We start from the raw sequence: 19,033 nt of genomic DNA on the forward strand, positions 1-19,033 counted from the left end.
ATTTATGGCTGTATGTTTCTTCATACTTCCTGCTGGACTTTTGAACCTCTCCTGAGTTCTCGTGGAAGTACTTTCAGTTTTTCCTGGTGACTTTAAATTAATGCAGTGGAATTACTTTCTGCAGCAGCTTTGCATTTGTTTTATGAATTATTTGCCCTTGTCTGGTGGACTAATTTTGGCTTGTTTGTGGATGGTTCAGTGATTTAATATGAGTGTTTTAATATTTGTGAACCATTGAAAGTTGCAGAATTTCAGTGGACTAAAAAACTAATGAAATATAGCTGATCAACTAATTTTTGAATTATTTTATTAGCGAGGTACATCAAATAAATGAAGAAGAAGAATATAATGATTGGCAAGAAACTATATGGAAAGAGAAGGAAGAACTTAGAAAAATATAAGCTCCATATGATATCAATTGCAAATTAATTTTTTAACTTATTATTAAACTACAGTTAGAGAGAAACCTGATCAGCTGTACTCTCTGACTTGGCCGCTACATCATGATCTACATTAGTAGGTATTACTTAATGCTGTTAGATATAGCATTTAAGTAACCAAATGTGTTAAGTATTTTTTTCCTAATGTCATATTTTTTATAAAATGAACCAGTACAAAATTAATATATCCAAGATATCTATAGATGCTGTTCCAAAAGAGTTTTCTACCATTATTGAAGTAACTGTTTGTTGACCCATAAAAAATAATTGATTAACATATCTTTGTTCTCTACCCATTACAAAAGACATTTCTCCCAGCTCCCAAAGCATTTGTTTATGTTAGAAATTATTTATGAAATCATTCTGATATATTTTGACCCATTTGTGGTGATAAATTATACGATGTTTTCAACATTTTGAAAAAGATGATATTACCAAAAACCATGTTTTTTTAAAGGTTGCAACACTAATCAGGAAGTAACTTTGAGCAGAAAGAAATTATGCACACAATTCACATAAGTACATACAGAAAATACATAGGTGTATTGTAATAGCTTAAAACACATATATATTACAATTGGGTTGAACATTTCTGCTCTCTGTCCTCCTGGAGAGGTTCCTGCAGCTTCTCATGCTGAGTACATTATATTTCTTTTATATCCCAGATGAATTTGAGAGGTACATCCTTCATGTTTGCTTGAAAAGCATTGTCAAATCTTTCACTTTGCGATACTGTCATAATATTCTTCCAGTCTCCAACAGTTCCTGGTGGGAAAGGAGCAGATTGAAGAATAAATGATTGGTCCTAGCCTGTAGTGTATTCTCCTGAAAAGAGCCTCGGCATAGATGCTGAATCCTCGCTGTCAGAAGGTTGCAAAAGAGGATCATGTGACATTGGGACCAATGGTGGGATTCAATTTTTTTTACTACCGTTTCTGTGGGCTTAGCTTTGTGGGCATGACAGGGGATGAATACTGTAAAATCTCCATTCCTACCCCACTCCAGGGGAAGGTTATCTCCCCCTGATCAGCTGGGACTCGGTAGGCAGAGAATAGATGGGGGCAGGGCCAGTCAGAGGTGGTATTTACCAGTTCTCCAAACTACTCAAAATTTCTGCTATTGGTTCTCCAGAACTGGTCAGAACCTGTTGAAACCCACCTCTGTTTGGGACATTGCAATTGTCATTAACATGAATTCAGTTGCCAAGCACCTGAATTTTGATCATGTGACCCTGGGGATGCTGCAACAGTCATAAGTGTTAAAAATGGTCATAAATCAATTTTTTCAATGCCATTGCAACTTTGAACAGTCACTAAATGAACTGTTGTACGTTGAGGACTTTCTTTATAACGTAAGAATGAATACAAAATAAATGGTTCGTTGCTTTAACAAAAACAATCAGTTCTTGTCCAAGGATCACAAAATTGATTCTTACTTATTGGATCTGGAAGTAATAAAGGTGGGATCAAAACATAATAAATAAAAAAGCTGCACTTCTGAAACATAGAAACATAGAAGACTGAAGGCAGAAAAAGACCTCATGGTCCATCTAGTCTGCCCTTATACTATTTCCTGTATTTTATCTTACAATGGATATATGTTTATCCCAGGCATGTTTAAATTCAGTTACTGTGGATTTACCAACCACGTCTGCTGGAAGTTTGTTCCAAGGATCTATTACTCTTTCAGTAAAATAATATTTTCTCATGTTGCCTTTGATCTTTCCCCCAACTAACTTCAGATTGTGTCCCCTTGTTCTTGTGTTCACTTTCCTATTAAAAACACTTCCCTCCTGAACCTTAACATATTTAAATATTTCGATCATGTCTCCCCTTTTCCTTCTGTCCTCCAGACTATACAGATTGAGTTCATTAAGTCTTTCCTGATACGTGTTATGATTAAGACCTTCCACCATTCTTGTAGCCCGTGTTTGGACCCGTTCAATTTTGTCAATATCTTTTTGTAGGTGAGGTCTCCAGAACTGAACACAGTACTCCAAATGTGGTCCAGCGCTCTATATAAGGGGATCACAATCTCCCTCTTCCTGCTTGTTATACCTCTAGCTATGCAGCCAAGCATCCTACTTGCTTTTCCTACTGCCCGACCCATTTTGAGATTGTCAGAAATCACTACCCCTAAATCCTTCTCTTCTGAAGTTTTTGCTAACACAGAACTGCCAATGACTTCGAACGCGGTAACTAATTTAATATTCTTTATTTCAGAAGGATCCTAACTATACGCTGATACAGTGACAGCCCGTACGCGAGTTAGAGAAGAGCGCATAACACCGGTGGCTCTCTCTATTTATACTTTCCAGCCCGGCAACAGGAGACGCTTGAAAAGCGATACAATTTTGGTGCCAAGCCGCGGCAGCCAATGGAAAACAGGTAAACAACTTCTATTGCATACAGTCTATTTTGCTTAACAACTACATAAATTTAACTTCTGCCAGGCAACAGAATATTCCAGACATAACACTTTTCCTACTGCCCGACCACACTGCTCACCCATTTTGAGATTGTCAGAAATCACTACCCCTAAATCCTTCTCTTCTGAAGTTTTTGCTACCGTAACACAGAGCTGCCAATGCATTACTCAGATTGAGAAAATCCTCTTAAACAGGTCATGGGACACAAAAGTGAAGAGCCAGCTATTGCTCAGGTTGCAGGAGCATCTATTCTCTCTCTCTCTCTTTCTCTCTCTCTCATTCTCTCTCCGTTCATCTCTCATTTCTCTCCCTCTTTCTTTCTCTCCTGTAACACAACCTCTCAGCCTGGTTCAGCCCCTTTTCAAAGTTACATTCTGGACCAGATCTACATTAAGATCTGGACCAGTGATAGTGAACCTATCTCACAGCTGCCACAGGTGGCATGCGGAGCTGTTGCCCTAACTCAGCTCCAGCGTGCATGTGTGCCGGCCAGCTGATTTTCGGCTCTTACAGAGAGGATGTTTTTGGCTTCCAGAGAGCCTCTGGGGGAGGGCATTTTTACCCTCACTCAGCTCTAGGGAAGCCTTTGGAGTCTGAGGAGAGCAAAATACGAGCCTACTGGGCCCACCAGAAGTTGGGAAACAGGCCATTTCCGGCCTCCAGAGGGTCTCTGGGGGGTAGGGGAAGGTGTTTTGCCCTCCGAGGCACTGAATTATGGGTGTGGGCACTTGCACATGTATGATAGCATGCAAGCATCTTCTTTCAGCATCCAAGGAAAGAATGGTTTGCCATCAGTTATCTGGAGGATCCAGGGGAAAAGCCTCATAAGAAAGAACTGGATTCTTCACTGTCCAAGCCAGAATGGCCCTGCAAGGCCTAGAGAATTGAAGCCATGTCCTTTCTAGTGACCAATGGGAGTTCAACTGATCGTATCCCCAGAATTAACGTGAGTGCAGAATTTGCCTTTCCTCACAGTAAACTAACATAGATATTGCCTGCTGAAGAAGTGGAAATGTTTATTGAACACTGGAATAGCTGAGGATGACAGAGCTACCTCCGGTATATACTGGGGACAAGAAGTCAATGTCTTGAGGACACAAGAGAAAAAGAAGTGGTTTCCGAAGCAATTTTGTCCTATGATAAGATGCAAGAGACGAAAATATCAAAGTTTGATTTTTTTTATATCAGTATTACCTTTGCGCATATGCGTTAAGTTTGAAATACCGAACCTCTCTTCATATGTTTTTTCAAAATTTGCCCTGGGATCAGCTTTCATGTTCTTGAATGTAGACATCTCCACAACTTTGTCCACTTCCTCGCTGCTCAACTCTTTTCCAATATGTTTGCATATTTTAAGTACTGTGCCTCTAAGATCCTGGAAGAAAAATTATTTGCTTTTGGAATATTTGTACAGTATACCCTTGTATAATCTTAACATTGCTGGAAATGAATGGGATGGAGATCCTGGACAACAGACACATCTATATCAATTTATCAGCTTAAACAAGTTATGTGTTGTTAATAAGTACATGCACATACATACATAGATGTAAACACATACAGACACAACTATATTGATGTAATGGGACATGTTATATGATACCCTACTGCTTTTTCTCCAACCTAATAGGGTCATTATTATCCTAATGTTTCCTTGACAGTTTTCTAATAGACAAATACAGATATCTATATATTTTTTTTTCTTCAGATCAACAATTATAGATCTTATTAATGTATTTTCAGCTCTGCATTGTGTTTTATATCTTACATTATTCATCTAAAAATATTATAGTGACCTGGACACCATATAAACAAACTAATGAACCAATTAGTGTACATCTATTCCAGTGGTGGATGCCCCCGGTTCTGTCCGGTTCTGTGAGCTGGTAGCGCTGGTGGTGGAAGGTTCCCCCCCAACCCGGGATTCTTCTGCGTATGTGCAGAAATGTCAGATGTGCGCAAACTGGTAGCAAAGGTTTTAGTACCTACTACTGATTTATTCCCATCATGCTTTTTTTCTTTGGGAGCAAGCAATTTAATGCAAAGCACACAAAAGGAATAAGGCTACCATAAGACAAGGCAATAGAATTATGGTTAAATGAAGCTAAACCAATACTGTGCACTATACCTTTCCTAACTTATCAGCTTCATCTAACTATCATTTTTTTCTGTCTTCTTCTTTATCCATTCATTGTTTCTTCAAATCTCTGTTCTATACGTAAAAAGTTGTGAGCATGAAAACAGCTGCTCTTACATAATTTTGGGGTGCTAAAAATGAAAATAACATTTAAAAATGTATATTGGCTCTAGTTTCCATGATAAAAGCAACCAATTAATGAAATAAGGTTTATAAAATGCATGATGCAACTTATATCATAGATTACACAGTCAGTATTGGTGACCAATAGAAAACAGCCATGTGTACCAAGATGATGCAATATTATCCAATAATATGTCACCAAATTTTATAAAAGTCACAGTATCTGTTGCTTGGCGAGTTAGACAACTTCTTTAAACATTGTTTTATGCTAGTACATTTAGTTATGACTCGAACCTGTTTAAACAAAGCAGATAATTTCTGCTATATTTGCGGGGAAGTTACTTTTGCCTCGCAAAAATGGAGGATCACACCCATGATTAAGAAAGCCTACAACTTGTATTTCGGTTGCAAAATAGGAGACCAGGACAAATACGGAGTGCCACACATAGGCTGTAATTCATGTGGATTGAGACTTGTCCAATGGTTGAATGAGAAAAAGCCTTCTATGCCTTTCAGAGTGCCAATGATTTGGAGAGAACCAACCGATCATGTCAGTTATTGTTATTTTTGCATTTTTGAAAGGTCTTCCTAAGAAAAAAAAAGTTGTTTGTGCAGTACCCAAACATTCCATCAACAATACACCCAGTACCTCATGGAGAAAGACTATCCATGGGACCGTTGGCCGACTTAAGGCTGGCGGCATTTGCAGTGGTGGTGCAAGCACTAAGGATGCCAATGATAGTGGGCAAGGGGGGGGGGGTCGGGGTCAATGTTCCCTCTAATTTTTTTTCGGTGTGAGCGGAAAAGTATAGTGTCTGAGTGACAGGTGACAGTCCCTTTGGGACTTGGCGGCATAGAAAAATAAATAAATAAATAAATAAATAAATAAATAAGAAAAAAATTCCCTTCTTTTTTTATTAAAAGAAATTAATAATAAAACAAAACCAAAATCTATTACTATTATTATCTTCTCTTTTTCCATCCCTGTCTCCTCCCCCCTTGTGTGTGTGTGTGTGTGTGTGTGTGTGAACTCTTGAACCATTTCCAATTAGAGGTGAGCTATTGGAAATGGTTCAAGAGTTCACACACACACACACACACACACAAACGGCGGGGGGTGGTGGTTCTCTGTTATTATTTGGGTGCTTTTTACCATATTCTTTAAATCAAGAGTCATTTCTCTCTCTTTCTCTCTCCCCCTCTTGCTCTCTCTCTCTCTCTCTCTGTTGCTTTCTTTCTCTCTCACTCTTTCTTTCTATCTCTCTTGCTTTCTTTCTCTTCTCTCTCTTGCTAGCTCTCTCTCCCCCCTTTCATCTCTCTCTCTCTCTTTCTTGTTTTCTTTCTCTCTCTCTATTGCTTTCTTTCTCTTCTCTCTCTTGCTATCTCTCTCTCCCCCCCTTTCTCTCTCTCTCTCTTAGCAGCGGCATTGGGCAGAAGCCCTGGGGCGGTGGCAGGGTGATCAGCTGTGAGGCGGAGCTCCGGAACGGAGGCACCGACGGCGAGGGGACTGCGAGAGCACTTTCTCCGAGCACTTCGGAAATGCCTGCCCTGCCTCTACTGCAGTCCCCTTGCTGGAAATCTGGGACGAAAGCACTCCCAGCGAAGGGGCTGCGAGAGGGGCGGGGCGGGCATTCCCGAAGCCCGCAGAGAAAGCCCTCTCTCACAGCCCCATGGCTGGCAGCGCTTTCGTCCCGCAGCCGCCACCGCCGCAAGAGAAGTCGCACCCCAAGGCAGGAGGTGGCGGAGGAGAGGGGGCAGATCGGGCAGGCGGAGGTCAGGGCTGAGAAGCCAGGGGCGCGTTTGGCTGGAGGCACCGTGGGGAGGCAGGGGTGGATGCGGCTCCCTTTCCTCCTACTGCTGCACCTCCCCGCCCCCGCCCCCCGTGGGCTGGCAGGGGGATGGAGAGCACGCGCCCATGGAAAAGGGCGCACGCGGGGTATTTTGGGGCACCTGCGCGCGCAGCTTATGAGGAACGGTTGTCAGGGTAGGTGCGCGCACACAGCGTGTCCCCCCCAGCATGCCCCACGCTCGTCGCATGGCATGACGTGCTTCTGAGAGGTTGGAGGCGTCCCCTGGGATAAAAGGGGTGGAGTGCCGCTCGCCTCCCCTTTCTGCCCTGTGCTGCCGGCCTGGCTTGGTCAGCAGGGGGCTTCGCCCTATAGTTGTTCATAAATGTTATGAATGGTAGGTCCACCCTCTTTTGTTTTACCTCTGCAGGTCTTGAGTTAAATTAATAAATGTGACCCATAAATCCCAGTTATGTGTCTATGTGCTTACTCCGCGCCCACCGCAATGCAAAAGCTCCTGAATCATTTGTAGTTGAATTCAGTGAGGAAGAACGTCAGGAAGCTTGTAATGATGAACCAACAGCCAGCGAGGGGCCACCATCACCAGCACCTACTGGTATGCCTCCTCGGTGCTCCCCGGGACCAGCGTGGGCACATGTGCCCCCCACCACAAGATTCTGCTTCTGTGCAATGTGCCTGAAGTGAAATCTCACATGATTTCAGTGATTTTCATTGATATTTTTGCTTCCATGCATGCCGAGAAGCAAGAAATTGGAGAAAATTGCCAAAATTGTGCGAAATTTCACTTTGGATGCCTGCACAGAAATGAAGCCTCACATGTGCACTTGCTTGCATGTATCAGAAGTGCAGAGATGCACACGCATCTCCATTTTTTCTAATGGGTCGCCGATCCCACCCATATCGGGTGCTGTCCGTCCAGTTGCAATTAAAGAAACATTTGAAAACTTGAAAGCACTCTTAAGATGCATTAACTATGGTCAACATCAATGGTCAACCTGTGGTGACCTGAAAGTGGTTGCTCTTACTTGGTCTTCAAGGTGGATATACTAAGTATATCACTTAATTTTAATAAAAATATACAGCTTTATATGTATATATTACATTTTGGCCCATTATTTGCCTATTACCTGTAGTGGGAAAATATAAAATGTCCATTGTATGAAAACTAGAGCCAACTAAGAAATTTCATTATTATATTTGAATTCAGCATGTGAAATTCATTAAGAAATGGCACATTTTATTTTTGCAACCAAAAAAAATTGAAAATTTGTAGAACAGTGATATTTGTTATATAATTGATCCTGATTAATATAACTAAATCATTTGAACCAATGTGCTTCTCTCATTTGTATTTAATCCACATTTATTCTGCACTTATTAAATCAGCGGGCCAGCATGTTAGTGGGGCTTCAGCAACGTTCACTATAAAATATGCACAGACATTCCGCCCACTTTAGAGGGGGGGGGGAGTGCCAAAAATTGTGGTAAGGGGAAGAAAGAAGTCTATAGTCTCACCTGGATCATTTCTTCATAGCACAGGAAGAGAATATTTAATTCATTCCGATGTGTATACCAGCCTTTCACATGATCGAAGACCAAACTGCCACAAACTGTTGGTTCAAGGAGAGAATGGAAATAAGAGTGATTGTGCTTAAGTTAATTCTTTTTATTAGAAAATCTTTGCATTATTTACATATAAGTGTGACCATAGAAACCAAAGTGAAAAACAAATAACATATATATGACTTACAGAGTGCTGGTCTTATACAAATATTTTTGACCAACATATTCATTCTAATACATAAATAATATTTCATTTCAGGTCTATTTAACCTAATTTTTTCAAGTTCTGACTCTTTCCTTGTGTTTCCAACCATTGATAAAATCTATTTTATGTGTCATGATATTCTGTCTCTGCTTTGTTTTTTAATTCTAACATTAGTCTATCTATGTATTTCTGTGCATGTTAATATCTTCCTTATTATCTCCTTTTCTGAAGGGGTATTTTCACTTTTCCATTGTTGTGTATACACCATTCTCGCTGCTGTTAGGATGTAAAATATTAAGTATATTGACCCTTTGCTATAGCCTTCTGTAATAATACCTAATATAAATAGTTCTGGCTTGAATTCTATACATTGTCCAACCATTTTTTCTAGCCACATCTGAATTTGTAACCAAAATCTCCTTGAATTTTTACAGTTTCACCACATGTGGTAGCATGTGCCTGGTAATAGTTTACATTTCACCATTAAGTTTGAAGCTTAAGTTAATTCTGATTCCTCGCATGAGCTATAAGGAAAATATTTCTCTTTTAAACATTATATACACAAAACCAATGTCAGTAATTCATAATGATTTTGAGGATCACTTCTTTCTAAACAGAATGCATTACAAAAGTAGAATAAGAGCGCTTTGGAAATGTCTTTGGGAATGGAAAAAAATTGCTAAGGTTACCAACGATCTTTTTTGCATTTTAAGGCTTACAGGAAGCAATCAACTGTTTGTACAGGGACTGTTTGAAATTATTTATTTATTTGTTTGTTTGTTTGTTTGTTTGATTGATTTTTATGCCGCCCTTCTCCTTAGACTCAGGGCGGCTTACAACATGTTAGCAATAGCACTTTTTTAACAGAGCTAGGCTATTGCCCCCACAATCCGGGTCCTCATTTTACCCACCTCGGAAGGATGGAAGGCTGAGTCAACCTTGAGCCGGTGATGAGATTTGAACCGCTGACCTTCAGATCTACAAGTCAGCTTCAGTGGCCTGCAGTACAGCACTCTACCTGCTGCGCCAACCCAGCGTAATTACAGAACTGAATTACTCCTGCCCAAATTTATGGCTGCTAACATGCGCCCATGATTTTGTGAACAAAATTTGGACTCTTGGCAATCCGCTTGCCCTTACAAGGGATGCTGTAGTAGCCTCCACTCCTATATTCTTGCCATACTGTCCCACTGGGTCCCTGTGGGCCTCTTTCCTACCTCCATCACTGATAAGTTATTTGCTATTTTGGTGTTGCAGATCTCCTTCTGAAAGCAACTACTCTACCATGTGGCCTTCCTTCATAGTGAAAACCATATGGCTGTGCCCGGAAGTGGGCATCATTTTGGAGCAGCCCCTAATTAATTGCAGCAACTCCCAAAATGGTCTCTGCTTCCAAGGCAGAGCTTCCAAATGGCCTCCAGGAGACCAAGGTGCTAAGTGGCCTGCTCTGGAGCTCCAAAGATCATGTTGGGAAGCAAGGACAGGTTGTTCTACCCATCTACACTGTCCCTCTACAGTGGAGGTTGTGTTTCTCCATTCCAGAAATGGTTGCAATTTTGGGAGAAGCTACCATGAATTGTGGGACCTATGGGATGCTGAGGTCTAGGAAGCAGAGAGTGGGACAAGCCATGAATGGACTGTAAAAGTGTTGCAAGCCCATGCCCAAGCCTGCACTAGGCTGCCCAAGAATTCCCCCACCCCAGAGACACCCCATGCTCTGCTTAATTGCCAGCCCAGTTGCTTAAATTCCGGGGAGAGCAGGGATGGGAATTGTTAAAGAAGGTGATCAGGTGTGTACCTCGCTTACTGGCCATCATGACTTGTGGTCATAATAGGCAGGTTCCATCACAGTCATAAGTTGAAGAGTACCTACATAGAAATGGTAGCATTTTCAGGTGATGATGGGCCTTTGCTAAGCCACCATATCTGAGCTGCAAAAATTCAGACAAGCACTAGGGAAAAACAGTATTTCCTTGTGCCTGATTTGGGGATATCTGAATGTTTACTCCTCACAAAGATGGAAAGTGACGTTTCTGCTGTTGTACCAAACTTGGCAAGTGCTCACGCTTGGCAGCTTTGTCCACATAGAAAATACCTCACTGTTTGTTGTGTAGCAAAAGTTCAAAATGGCTAGCATCAGACAGAATGGAATAGACTCCACTTTTCAGAAAGTTTTGCCAGATGTGAGAAGGAAACTCTTCTTTGCTTTCATGATAACAACTTAAGGAGAGGCTCACTTTGCCAGTCTGGGACTGGCTTGGCTGCTTTTGGATGCAACCACACCAGAAGGGATTGCCTGTTTTAGTTTTCAGATATAAGAAAAAAGCATGGTTATCTTCCTTCCTCACCAGTTGCTAATAAACATAATAAAAAAGACCCAGATGCAAAATTCAGAGCAAGGAAGGTTTGCTAAAATCCAGACTCATTTGTGTTCAGGAAAGACTGACTGAAATATATGGCAGTGAAGACAGTTACAATTAATGATAGCCCTGAGTTGAAGAATGACTCAGCTGGGATTGTTTTCACTCATCCAAGCCAACTGTTGTCTCTGGCCAGGTTCAATGGTGAGTTGCTACTGGTTTGGATCGGTTTGCGTGAGCCAGTGGCAGAAATTTGGCCCCATTCACTAAACTGGTAGCGATGGGCAGCTTGCCACGGCCTCCAAAACGACTGCTTGAAAGTGGCTGGCAACGAACCCTCTGTGCATATGTAAAGGCTTCTGTGCATATGCAGAGAGTCAGTACTCAGATGTAACAACACAATACAAGGACTTTCAAACCAATAGGGAAGGTTAAAATAAACCCACCCCTGGCCAGGTTCACACCATTACTGTTTAATGCATTATCTCTAGTGAAGTTAGATCCCTATTGCTATGCTGGCCGATCTGGATTTTATTTTAATAGAGAGAGGTGGTCGTTCATCAGTGTTTCATTTTCCCCACACACAACCAATGAGAAGCAACTGTGCAAAGTGAGATTTAGCCTGGAGTTTCATTCAAAAGTGAGGAAACTTTGGATTCATTAGGTCTCAAGTTATCTCCTATTGCTGAAATGCTTCAAACTGTTGTTGTTCCAAGGGGACACACTAGCAAACCAGTGATAATGTTATGATTAGTAAAGATTTTATTTCCATCTTACCATTTCCAGATAAAAATCTTTGTATGTATTCCTCAAAATGACTTGCTTTTTCTATTCCATGGAATACATTGGTATAATGAAAAAAGGACACTAATATGTCTTTGGGATTTCGGTACACGTAAATCACCTGTAAGAATATACATTATATGTAATCTGTAATAAATACATTCATTTTTAATAAAATGAAGATACCCTCTAAAGTATATTGAAAAATGTTCTCATAAAACTATGTAAATAGTTTCACAGTATATCCTTGCAACAAAATTCACATAGATAAAGGTTACAGTTGCATAATGTTTTTTCTCCTATAATCTATACTGTAATGCTCATTCCTGCTTTTCTCCTATATGAATATTAAACACATATATACAGAAATGTACACATATACTTATGCAATCATTTTATAAGTACATTAGTACCTCTATTTAAGAACACCTCTACTTAAGAACTTTACTAGATAAGAACTGAGTGTTCAAGATTTTTTTTGCCTCTTCTTCAGAACCATTTTCTACTTAAGAACCCAAGCCCGGAAAAATTTCCCAGGAAGGCGTGGCCAGTTTCCTGCCATTCCCCCTGGATTTCTCTCTCTGGCGCAGTGTATGGGAGGTGTTATGTCTCTGTAAACTGTTTCTGAACTGAACGCTGATTGGCTAAGACCCGGCAAGTCAAATAGACTTGCTGCCAAATTCAACGAACTGTCAAATTGTTTCCCACTTTCCCAAAGAGTATAAAAAGCCGCGGTTTCGAGCCACGGTCTCTGTTGGAGACTGAGAGTTGAGCTGAACACTTCTACTTTCACTGCTAATAAAAGAGCTGATTATTAGCCCATGGTCTCCAGTCTCCTGATTTAACAGGAGGCAGCCTCATGCCGGGTGTATGGGAGGCGCATGCGCCTCCTCCCCACCTCAGAGTCCCTCTTTTTTTTTTTAAGCCTTAAAGTTTGGGATTTTTTTGATTCACCTCACCTTCCTTCGGCAGCAACTGCCCTCCTCCTCTTTTTCCTCCTCCTGCTCCCACCCAAATTCCAAGCTTTTATTTCTTTCCTAAAGGGTTTGCACACATTATTTACTTTTACATTGATTCCTATGGGAAAAATTGTTTCTACTTAAGAACCTGGTCACAGAACGAATTAAGTTCTTAAGTAGAGGAACCACTATATATTGTTTTTCAGCCAGCTCATTTTTATAGTCAGAATAGATTGTAGATTGACTTACTTTTCCCTTTTTGGCCTTCAGTTGCTTGGGAACTAAGTAATGCGGCAGATGGGACATGAGGATGCGAGGTGCTGGCATCTGGGCAATATCCACATCATGCACGTTGTATTCTATGGATGCACACCGATGTGATATGGGAATATTTTCTGTTCCATTCCGATGGCCGTCATACAAAATCAAGCATACAATATTCTGGGTCCAGATAGTTCCTAAAAATGAAAATCCATTTGTTTTAACTTCAGGGAATTATCTGGGTTTCACATTACCTATATCATCAAAGTTGTATCACTAATAGAAGAAATTTGTCTGATTTTAAGTGAATAAAGCAATTAAGACTGGGGGGGGGGATAACTCATATAGTAACTGTGAGCAGAATAAGTTTAGTATAATTTTAAGCATATTCTATTCTGTCAGACTTATTTTCAAGTGGATTCTGGGATTCTCCTCATCACAGAAACAGAACATAGCTGTATCATATACATCACCTTGAGAGAAAACTTACTTAAAATCTAGAAATGTTCCATTTGACATTTAGATATGTTTTACATTTACTGCCTACGTCTCCATAGGCAGTAAATTCTAAACTCTGGGACCTTGTTGGAGTAGGAAGGCTTTAATAGTAAAGGGATGTTTCTTAAGTAAGTAAGTAAGTAAGTAAGTAAGTAAGTAAGTAAGTAAGTAAGTAAGTAAGTAAGGAAGGAAGGAAGGAAGGAAGGAAGGAAGGAAGGAAGGAAGGAAGTATATAAGTAAGTAAGTAAGGAAGGAAGGAAGGAAGGAAGGAAGTATATAAGTAAGTAAGTAAGTAAGTAAGTAAGTAAGTAAGTAAGTAAGGAAGGAAGGAAGGAAGGAAGGAAGGAAGGAAGGAAGGAAGGATTACTAAAGTGGTGTTACGTACTGTAGATACACATTTTCCTTCTTTCTAGCTCTAGAGCTCTTGAGAAAGAACAGAGCTTGGGAATTATTTTTTTCAATGCCACAGCATAGAAAATACTGGAGAATCTTAAAAAAACAAAGGATCAATAGAACCATGCAGTCAATAAGGCTGTTCTGTGAGCAAGGCTTTAATTAAAAAATGCCTGATTTCAGTGATACAAGTTTCAAAATAAAGGCATTTATTTGTGAGGAGGGGAATTGACAAAAGCCAAAGTCACATGTACGGAATTCCAAACTAAATCAACATAATCAGTGCAATGTATCTATTCACAAGTTAGAACTGTGGCATGAGAAAGAGCCATCTCCTGCTTTGATGGAATCCAGCATTTTCCACTATTTGTTCTTTCAAAAAACCCAATCTAGAGAAAATAGTTTTCAGAAAAACCATTCTTGAAATTCCTTCTGTCTAAAAAGCCATTGAATACAAGAGAACAAAGTAGCTATTAATGTCCTATTTTTTTCCTGGTTCACAGAGGTGAGTGAAAATATAGAGGAAGTGAAAGACTCACAATTAAAAACTTCTAAAAGCATTAGATTAATAAGTATAAACAGGTTGGAACAATTAAATATAGATGTAAGAAGATAGGAAAACAGGATTAAATAAGAAAATCCATTTGAAAATATCTTTACATAAGACCAAATATTTACTGTGGGAACCATGCACCATAGAATAACTTAATAGTGAAGACTAAGCTATCAAAGAGACAGCGGGAGGGTGGGGGCATGTATAATTGTTTGTGGTATGCGTTTGTTCCTTCTTTTTTTGGTTTTTCTCTTTCTTGTATGTTCTTAAATGTAGACTGAATAATGATTAATGTAACTATGTAATGATCAAGAGAATATCTTTTTAAAATGCCTAGATATAAAATAAGAATTATTTTCTTTAAAAAGAGAGAAATAGAAAATTTGGAGGAATTGATAGGGTGACTAGTAAAGAGCACCAAGCTATAGTATAGAAAAAGTTTACTCTCTCTCTTGGGTCAAAGCAGGGGAAGGAAGAGTTAAAATCATTTCTTTCTGGATAGGATTTCTCCCACTCTTGAATGGGGAGCCTTACTTGGCTGTAATACTTTCAAAACACCCTTTAAGCAAAACCATAATCGTCCAGAATTCCCAAGTTGTCAGTAAAGAATACCAACATGGAGGATTTTTTAGATTCTCTTAGCTCCACTAATACCAGATTGAAAGATAAAATTATGCAGTTTTGGAAGACCTATTAACCTTTGTTAAACGCAGAATGATTTCCCACCAGAAGGCAGAAGTTGGATCCTCCCGGTTCACACCAGTTTTATAGAACCGGTAGTAAAACACTGTGACATCACAGAGTCAATTCTGTTGGTGATGGTCCATGAATGCAGCCATCTTTTTTTATTTGGGGGGGTTGCTGATTTTTTTTCCTTCTGCGCATGCACAGAAGTTGAGTTTCCAGCACTACTGCACATACACCACCATCTTGTTTTTGGCTTTTTTTCTTTAAAAAATTGTAAATTTTCTCCACTGCGTCGGAAGAAATAAACCAACACGAGGTAAGAAGGGTTACCTACTTTCATAGCGAAGGGCAGAATGAAACTTCCAAAAGGTAAAATTTAGTTACAGTATGAAATTTAAATATCCATTGTTCATATCATATTATAGAATTCTTACCAGACTTTGGATAAGTGCCAATCCATATATCACTATCCCTGACTTCGAAATCTTCTAATGCATCAAGGATATCAAGTTTCATAATTTCTTTTGCTATATTATATCCTTTATAGTTGACCAATTCTGCATACTCTGCTTTTTCCATAATGATGAGGCCTTAATAAAAGAGAAATTAAAGGGGTTTCCCCCCCACCTTCCTTAATGCTAGCAACATAAACAGAGGGTCAAGATCTCTCACTTTATCATTATTGAAATAATTGTTCACATTTGGCAACCTCCTTCAGCAATGATCCCCAGGAGAAAACGATCTGGAAAAAAGTTTGATTTTGTTTTTCTACAACTGTTAAAACTGGAACTCAAAAAGTTACATTTAAGGTCTTCAATGTTATCAAGAGGGAAATAAGGAAGGACATGGAGAAAGTTTTTGAACTTAATTTGAGAAAAGCTAACAAAAATATATGTTGGTATGACCACTCTTTGATGGAAAGAAAAGAGGGATTTTAAAGTATTCCATAGAATTTAGTGGAGACTGATGTTAAAAGAGTGTTAGGAGATCATGCAATTTAGAAAACCCAATGTTTATTTTCTTATTGTTGTATCCATGGAATTTCTAAATCATCCACATCATGGTTGTCCCAAAGGTGCTGTTTAAAAGGCAAATGCTTCTCACCCAAGAAGCAAAATGTTTTCAAGGAAAAACAAAGAACCTTCTTATTGTAATGATAATATTTTATTTTAAAAATCCTATTTATGCTATGAGTTTCTAGAACATTTGGGATTTCATTTTCAGCCCTTCAGTTCTAGCTTCTCTTCATCGATTAAGTTATTAATTTTTTTAGTCTGTAAGGTAGGTTGAGGAGACTGTGGAGTGATTGCGGCAATACATGTATATGATCAGTTTCTATCCAAAGCTTCTTGTCCCGCCTTCAGGTTCTTTGGAGATATTTGATATTTGAATAGTTGATATTCTAATGATTTTGTTAGATGACCATATGAATGCCTCTTTAATCATGTTTTAATAGCACTAACATGAAACAATGTATGTGCTATATCTGTTAATAGCAAAGTGTCACAGAACTACTTTAAAATGAAGCTGAAAATTATTAAGTTAACATCTTAATCAAACTTTTTCTAATAAACTTCTATAATCTGTCTTAATGCTAGGAACAAATATTTTAGAATTACCTTTATGGTTCTTTCTTGCTGATTAATGAAGATCTCTTTCAGAAATGAAGCAATGCAGAAGGAAAATGGAACTCCTGAAATTTATAAGCAAGCTTTTATCTGTTGACTATGAAAGGATAAATCGGGACTGACTTTTTTCCTTTACAAGGGCTTGAACTCTAGAGTGTTGACACCAGAAAGCAAACCTACTGTGGTGCACTCATGCACGCCCCTTACTGACGTCTTAGGAATCTGGAGAGGTCAACCGTGGACAGTCTAAGGGTAAAATGTTGGGGGTTAGGGGATGATACTATGGAGTCCGGAAAGGAGTTCCACGCTTCAACAACTCTATTACTAAAGTCGTATTTTTTACAGTCAAGTTTGGAACGGTTAATATTGAGCTTGAATCTGTTATGTGCTCTTGTGTTGTTGTGGTTGAAGCTGAAGTAGTCATTGACAGGCAGGATGTTGTAGCATATAATCTTGTGGGCAATACTTATATCATGTTTAAGGAGTCTTAGTTCTAAGCTTTTTGGCCCGGAGTGTAAGTCTAGTTCCGTACGGTATTCTGTTACGGGAGGAGGAATGCAGGGCTCTTCTGGTGAAGGATCTCTGGACATTTTCGAGGGTGTTAATGTCTGAGATGTGGTATGGGTTCCAAACAGATGAGCTGTATTCTAGGATGGGTCTTTGCAAAAGTTTTGTATTCTCTGGTAAGTAGAGTGAGATTTCCAGAGCAGAAGCTACATAGGATTAGATTAACAACTCTTGAAGCCTTCTTGGCGATGTTGTTGCAGTGGGCTTTGGCACTTAAGTCTTTTGTAATTAGTACTCTGAGGTCCTTAACCAAATGGAAGTTATGAAACAATATATGTGCTATACCTGTTAATAGCAAAGTGTCACAGAACTACTTTAAAATGAAGCTGAAAATTATTAAGTTAACATCTTAATCAAACTTTGTCTAATAAACTTCTATAATCTGTCTTAATGCTAGGAACAAATATTTTAGAATTACCTTTATGGTTCCTTCTTGCTGATTACTGAATATCTCTTTCAGAAATGAAGCGATGCGAGTAGAAGGAAAATGGAACTCCTGAAATTTATAAGCAAGCTTTTATCTGTTGACTATGAAAGGATATATGAGGACTGACTTTTTTTTCCTTTACAAGGGCTTGAACTCTAGAGTGTTGACACCAGAAAGCAAACCTATATTGCACAGTCACTTCATAAACAACCATTTTGCAATTCAGAATTAACTTGATAAAGCCACATCTTGATCAAACACAACCTAGATCAACAGCATGCAGGAAATGAATAGTAGAAGACGTTGCATAAACCATAAAAGTTTCTTTTCCAATGGGTTTTTCTGGAGAAAACACCAAGGAATGTGACAGAGCTAGAAATGTCAGGTACAACTACGTCGCCTCCGAACTGATCTAACCATAGTTCACAAAATCATATACCAAAATGTACTTCCTGTTAATGACTATTTCACCTTCAACTGCAACAACACATGAGCACATAACAGACTCAAACTAAATTTAAACCGCTCCAAAACTAGACTGCAGGAAATACGACTTCAGCAGTAGAGTGATCAACACCTGGAATTCACTACCGGACTCTGTTGCTTCTTCCCCCCACCCCAAAATCTTCAATCTTAGATTGTCTACAGTTGACCTCTCCCCATTCCTAAGAGGTCTGTAAGGGGCGTGCATAAGCACACCCTTTACCTACAATCTCTGTCCTATCATCCTATTAGAAACATAGAAACATAGAAATCTGACGGCAGAAAAAGACCTCATGGTCCATCTAGTCTGCCCTTATACTATTTTCTGTATTTTATCTTAGGATGGATATATGTTTATCCCAGGCATGTTTAAATTCAGTTACTGTGGATTTATCTACCACGTCTGCTGGAAGTTTGTTCCAAGGATCTACTACTCTTTCAGTAAAATAATATTTTCTCATGTTGCTTTTGATCTTTCCCCCAACTAACTTCAGATTGTGTCCCCTTGTTCTTGTGTTCACTTTCCTATTAAAAACACTTCCCTCCTGGACCTTATTTAACCATTTAATATATTTAAATGTTTCGATCATGTCCCCCCTTTTCCTTCTGTCCTCCAGACTATACAGATTGAGTTCATTAAGTCTTTCCTGATACGTTTTATGCTTAAGACCTTCCACCATTCTTGTAGCCCGTCTTTGGACCCGTTCAATTTTGTCAATATCTTTTTGTA

At 39.3% G+C, this 19,033-nt stretch overlaps 1 protein-coding gene across 2 annotated transcripts; it reads right to left on the reverse strand.

The window, feature by feature from the left end:
• Positions 1-290: 290 nt before the first annotated feature.
• LOC139157064 (amine sulfotransferase-like) lies at positions 291-17,872 on the reverse strand. 2 transcript variants are annotated; one of them, XM_070733417.1, is made up of 7 exons: positions 17,812-17,872; positions 15,633-15,788; positions 13,056-13,264; positions 11,842-11,968; positions 8,452-8,546; positions 4,063-4,243; positions 291-1,205 (listed from the first exon to the last, which is right to left on the reverse strand). In XM_070733417.1, the coding sequence occupies exons 2-7, from the start codon at positions 15,775-15,777 to the stop codon at positions 1,084-1,086; spliced, it is 879 nt and encodes a 292-aa protein (XP_070589518.1). In that variant the 5' UTR covers positions 15,778-15,788; positions 17,812-17,872; the 3' UTR covers positions 291-1,083. The 2 variants fall into 2 exon arrangements, with proteins under 2 accessions (XP_070589518.1, XP_070589517.1); XM_070733416.1 differs by lacking the exon at positions 17,812-17,872 and adding an exon at positions 16,818-16,935.
• Positions 17,873-19,033: the final 1,161 nt, after the last annotated feature.

The sequence above is a fragment of the Erythrolamprus reginae genome, chromosome 1, assembly GCF_031021105.1.
Source record: "Erythrolamprus reginae isolate rEryReg1 chromosome 1, rEryReg1.hap1, whole genome shotgun sequence".
Lineage (NCBI taxonomy): Eukaryota > Metazoa > Chordata > Lepidosauria > Squamata > Dipsadidae > Erythrolamprus > Erythrolamprus reginae.

Bases quoted from the DNA above. Each gene is read 5' to 3' on its own strand.
- LOC139157064 (XM_070733417.1), bottom strand. From the start codon at position 15,777: ATGGAAAAAGCAGAGTATGCAGAATTGGTCAACTATAAAGGATATAAT. The intron at 11,969-13,055 runs GTAAGTCAATCT...ATATTCTTACAG, and splicing joins TGAAGGCCAAAAAGGGAAAA to GTGATTTACGTGTACCGAAA. The intron at 4,244-8,451 runs GTGAGACTATAG...TTTTTCTTCCAG, and splicing joins GCTATGAAGAAATGATCCAG to GATCTTAGAGGCACAGTACT.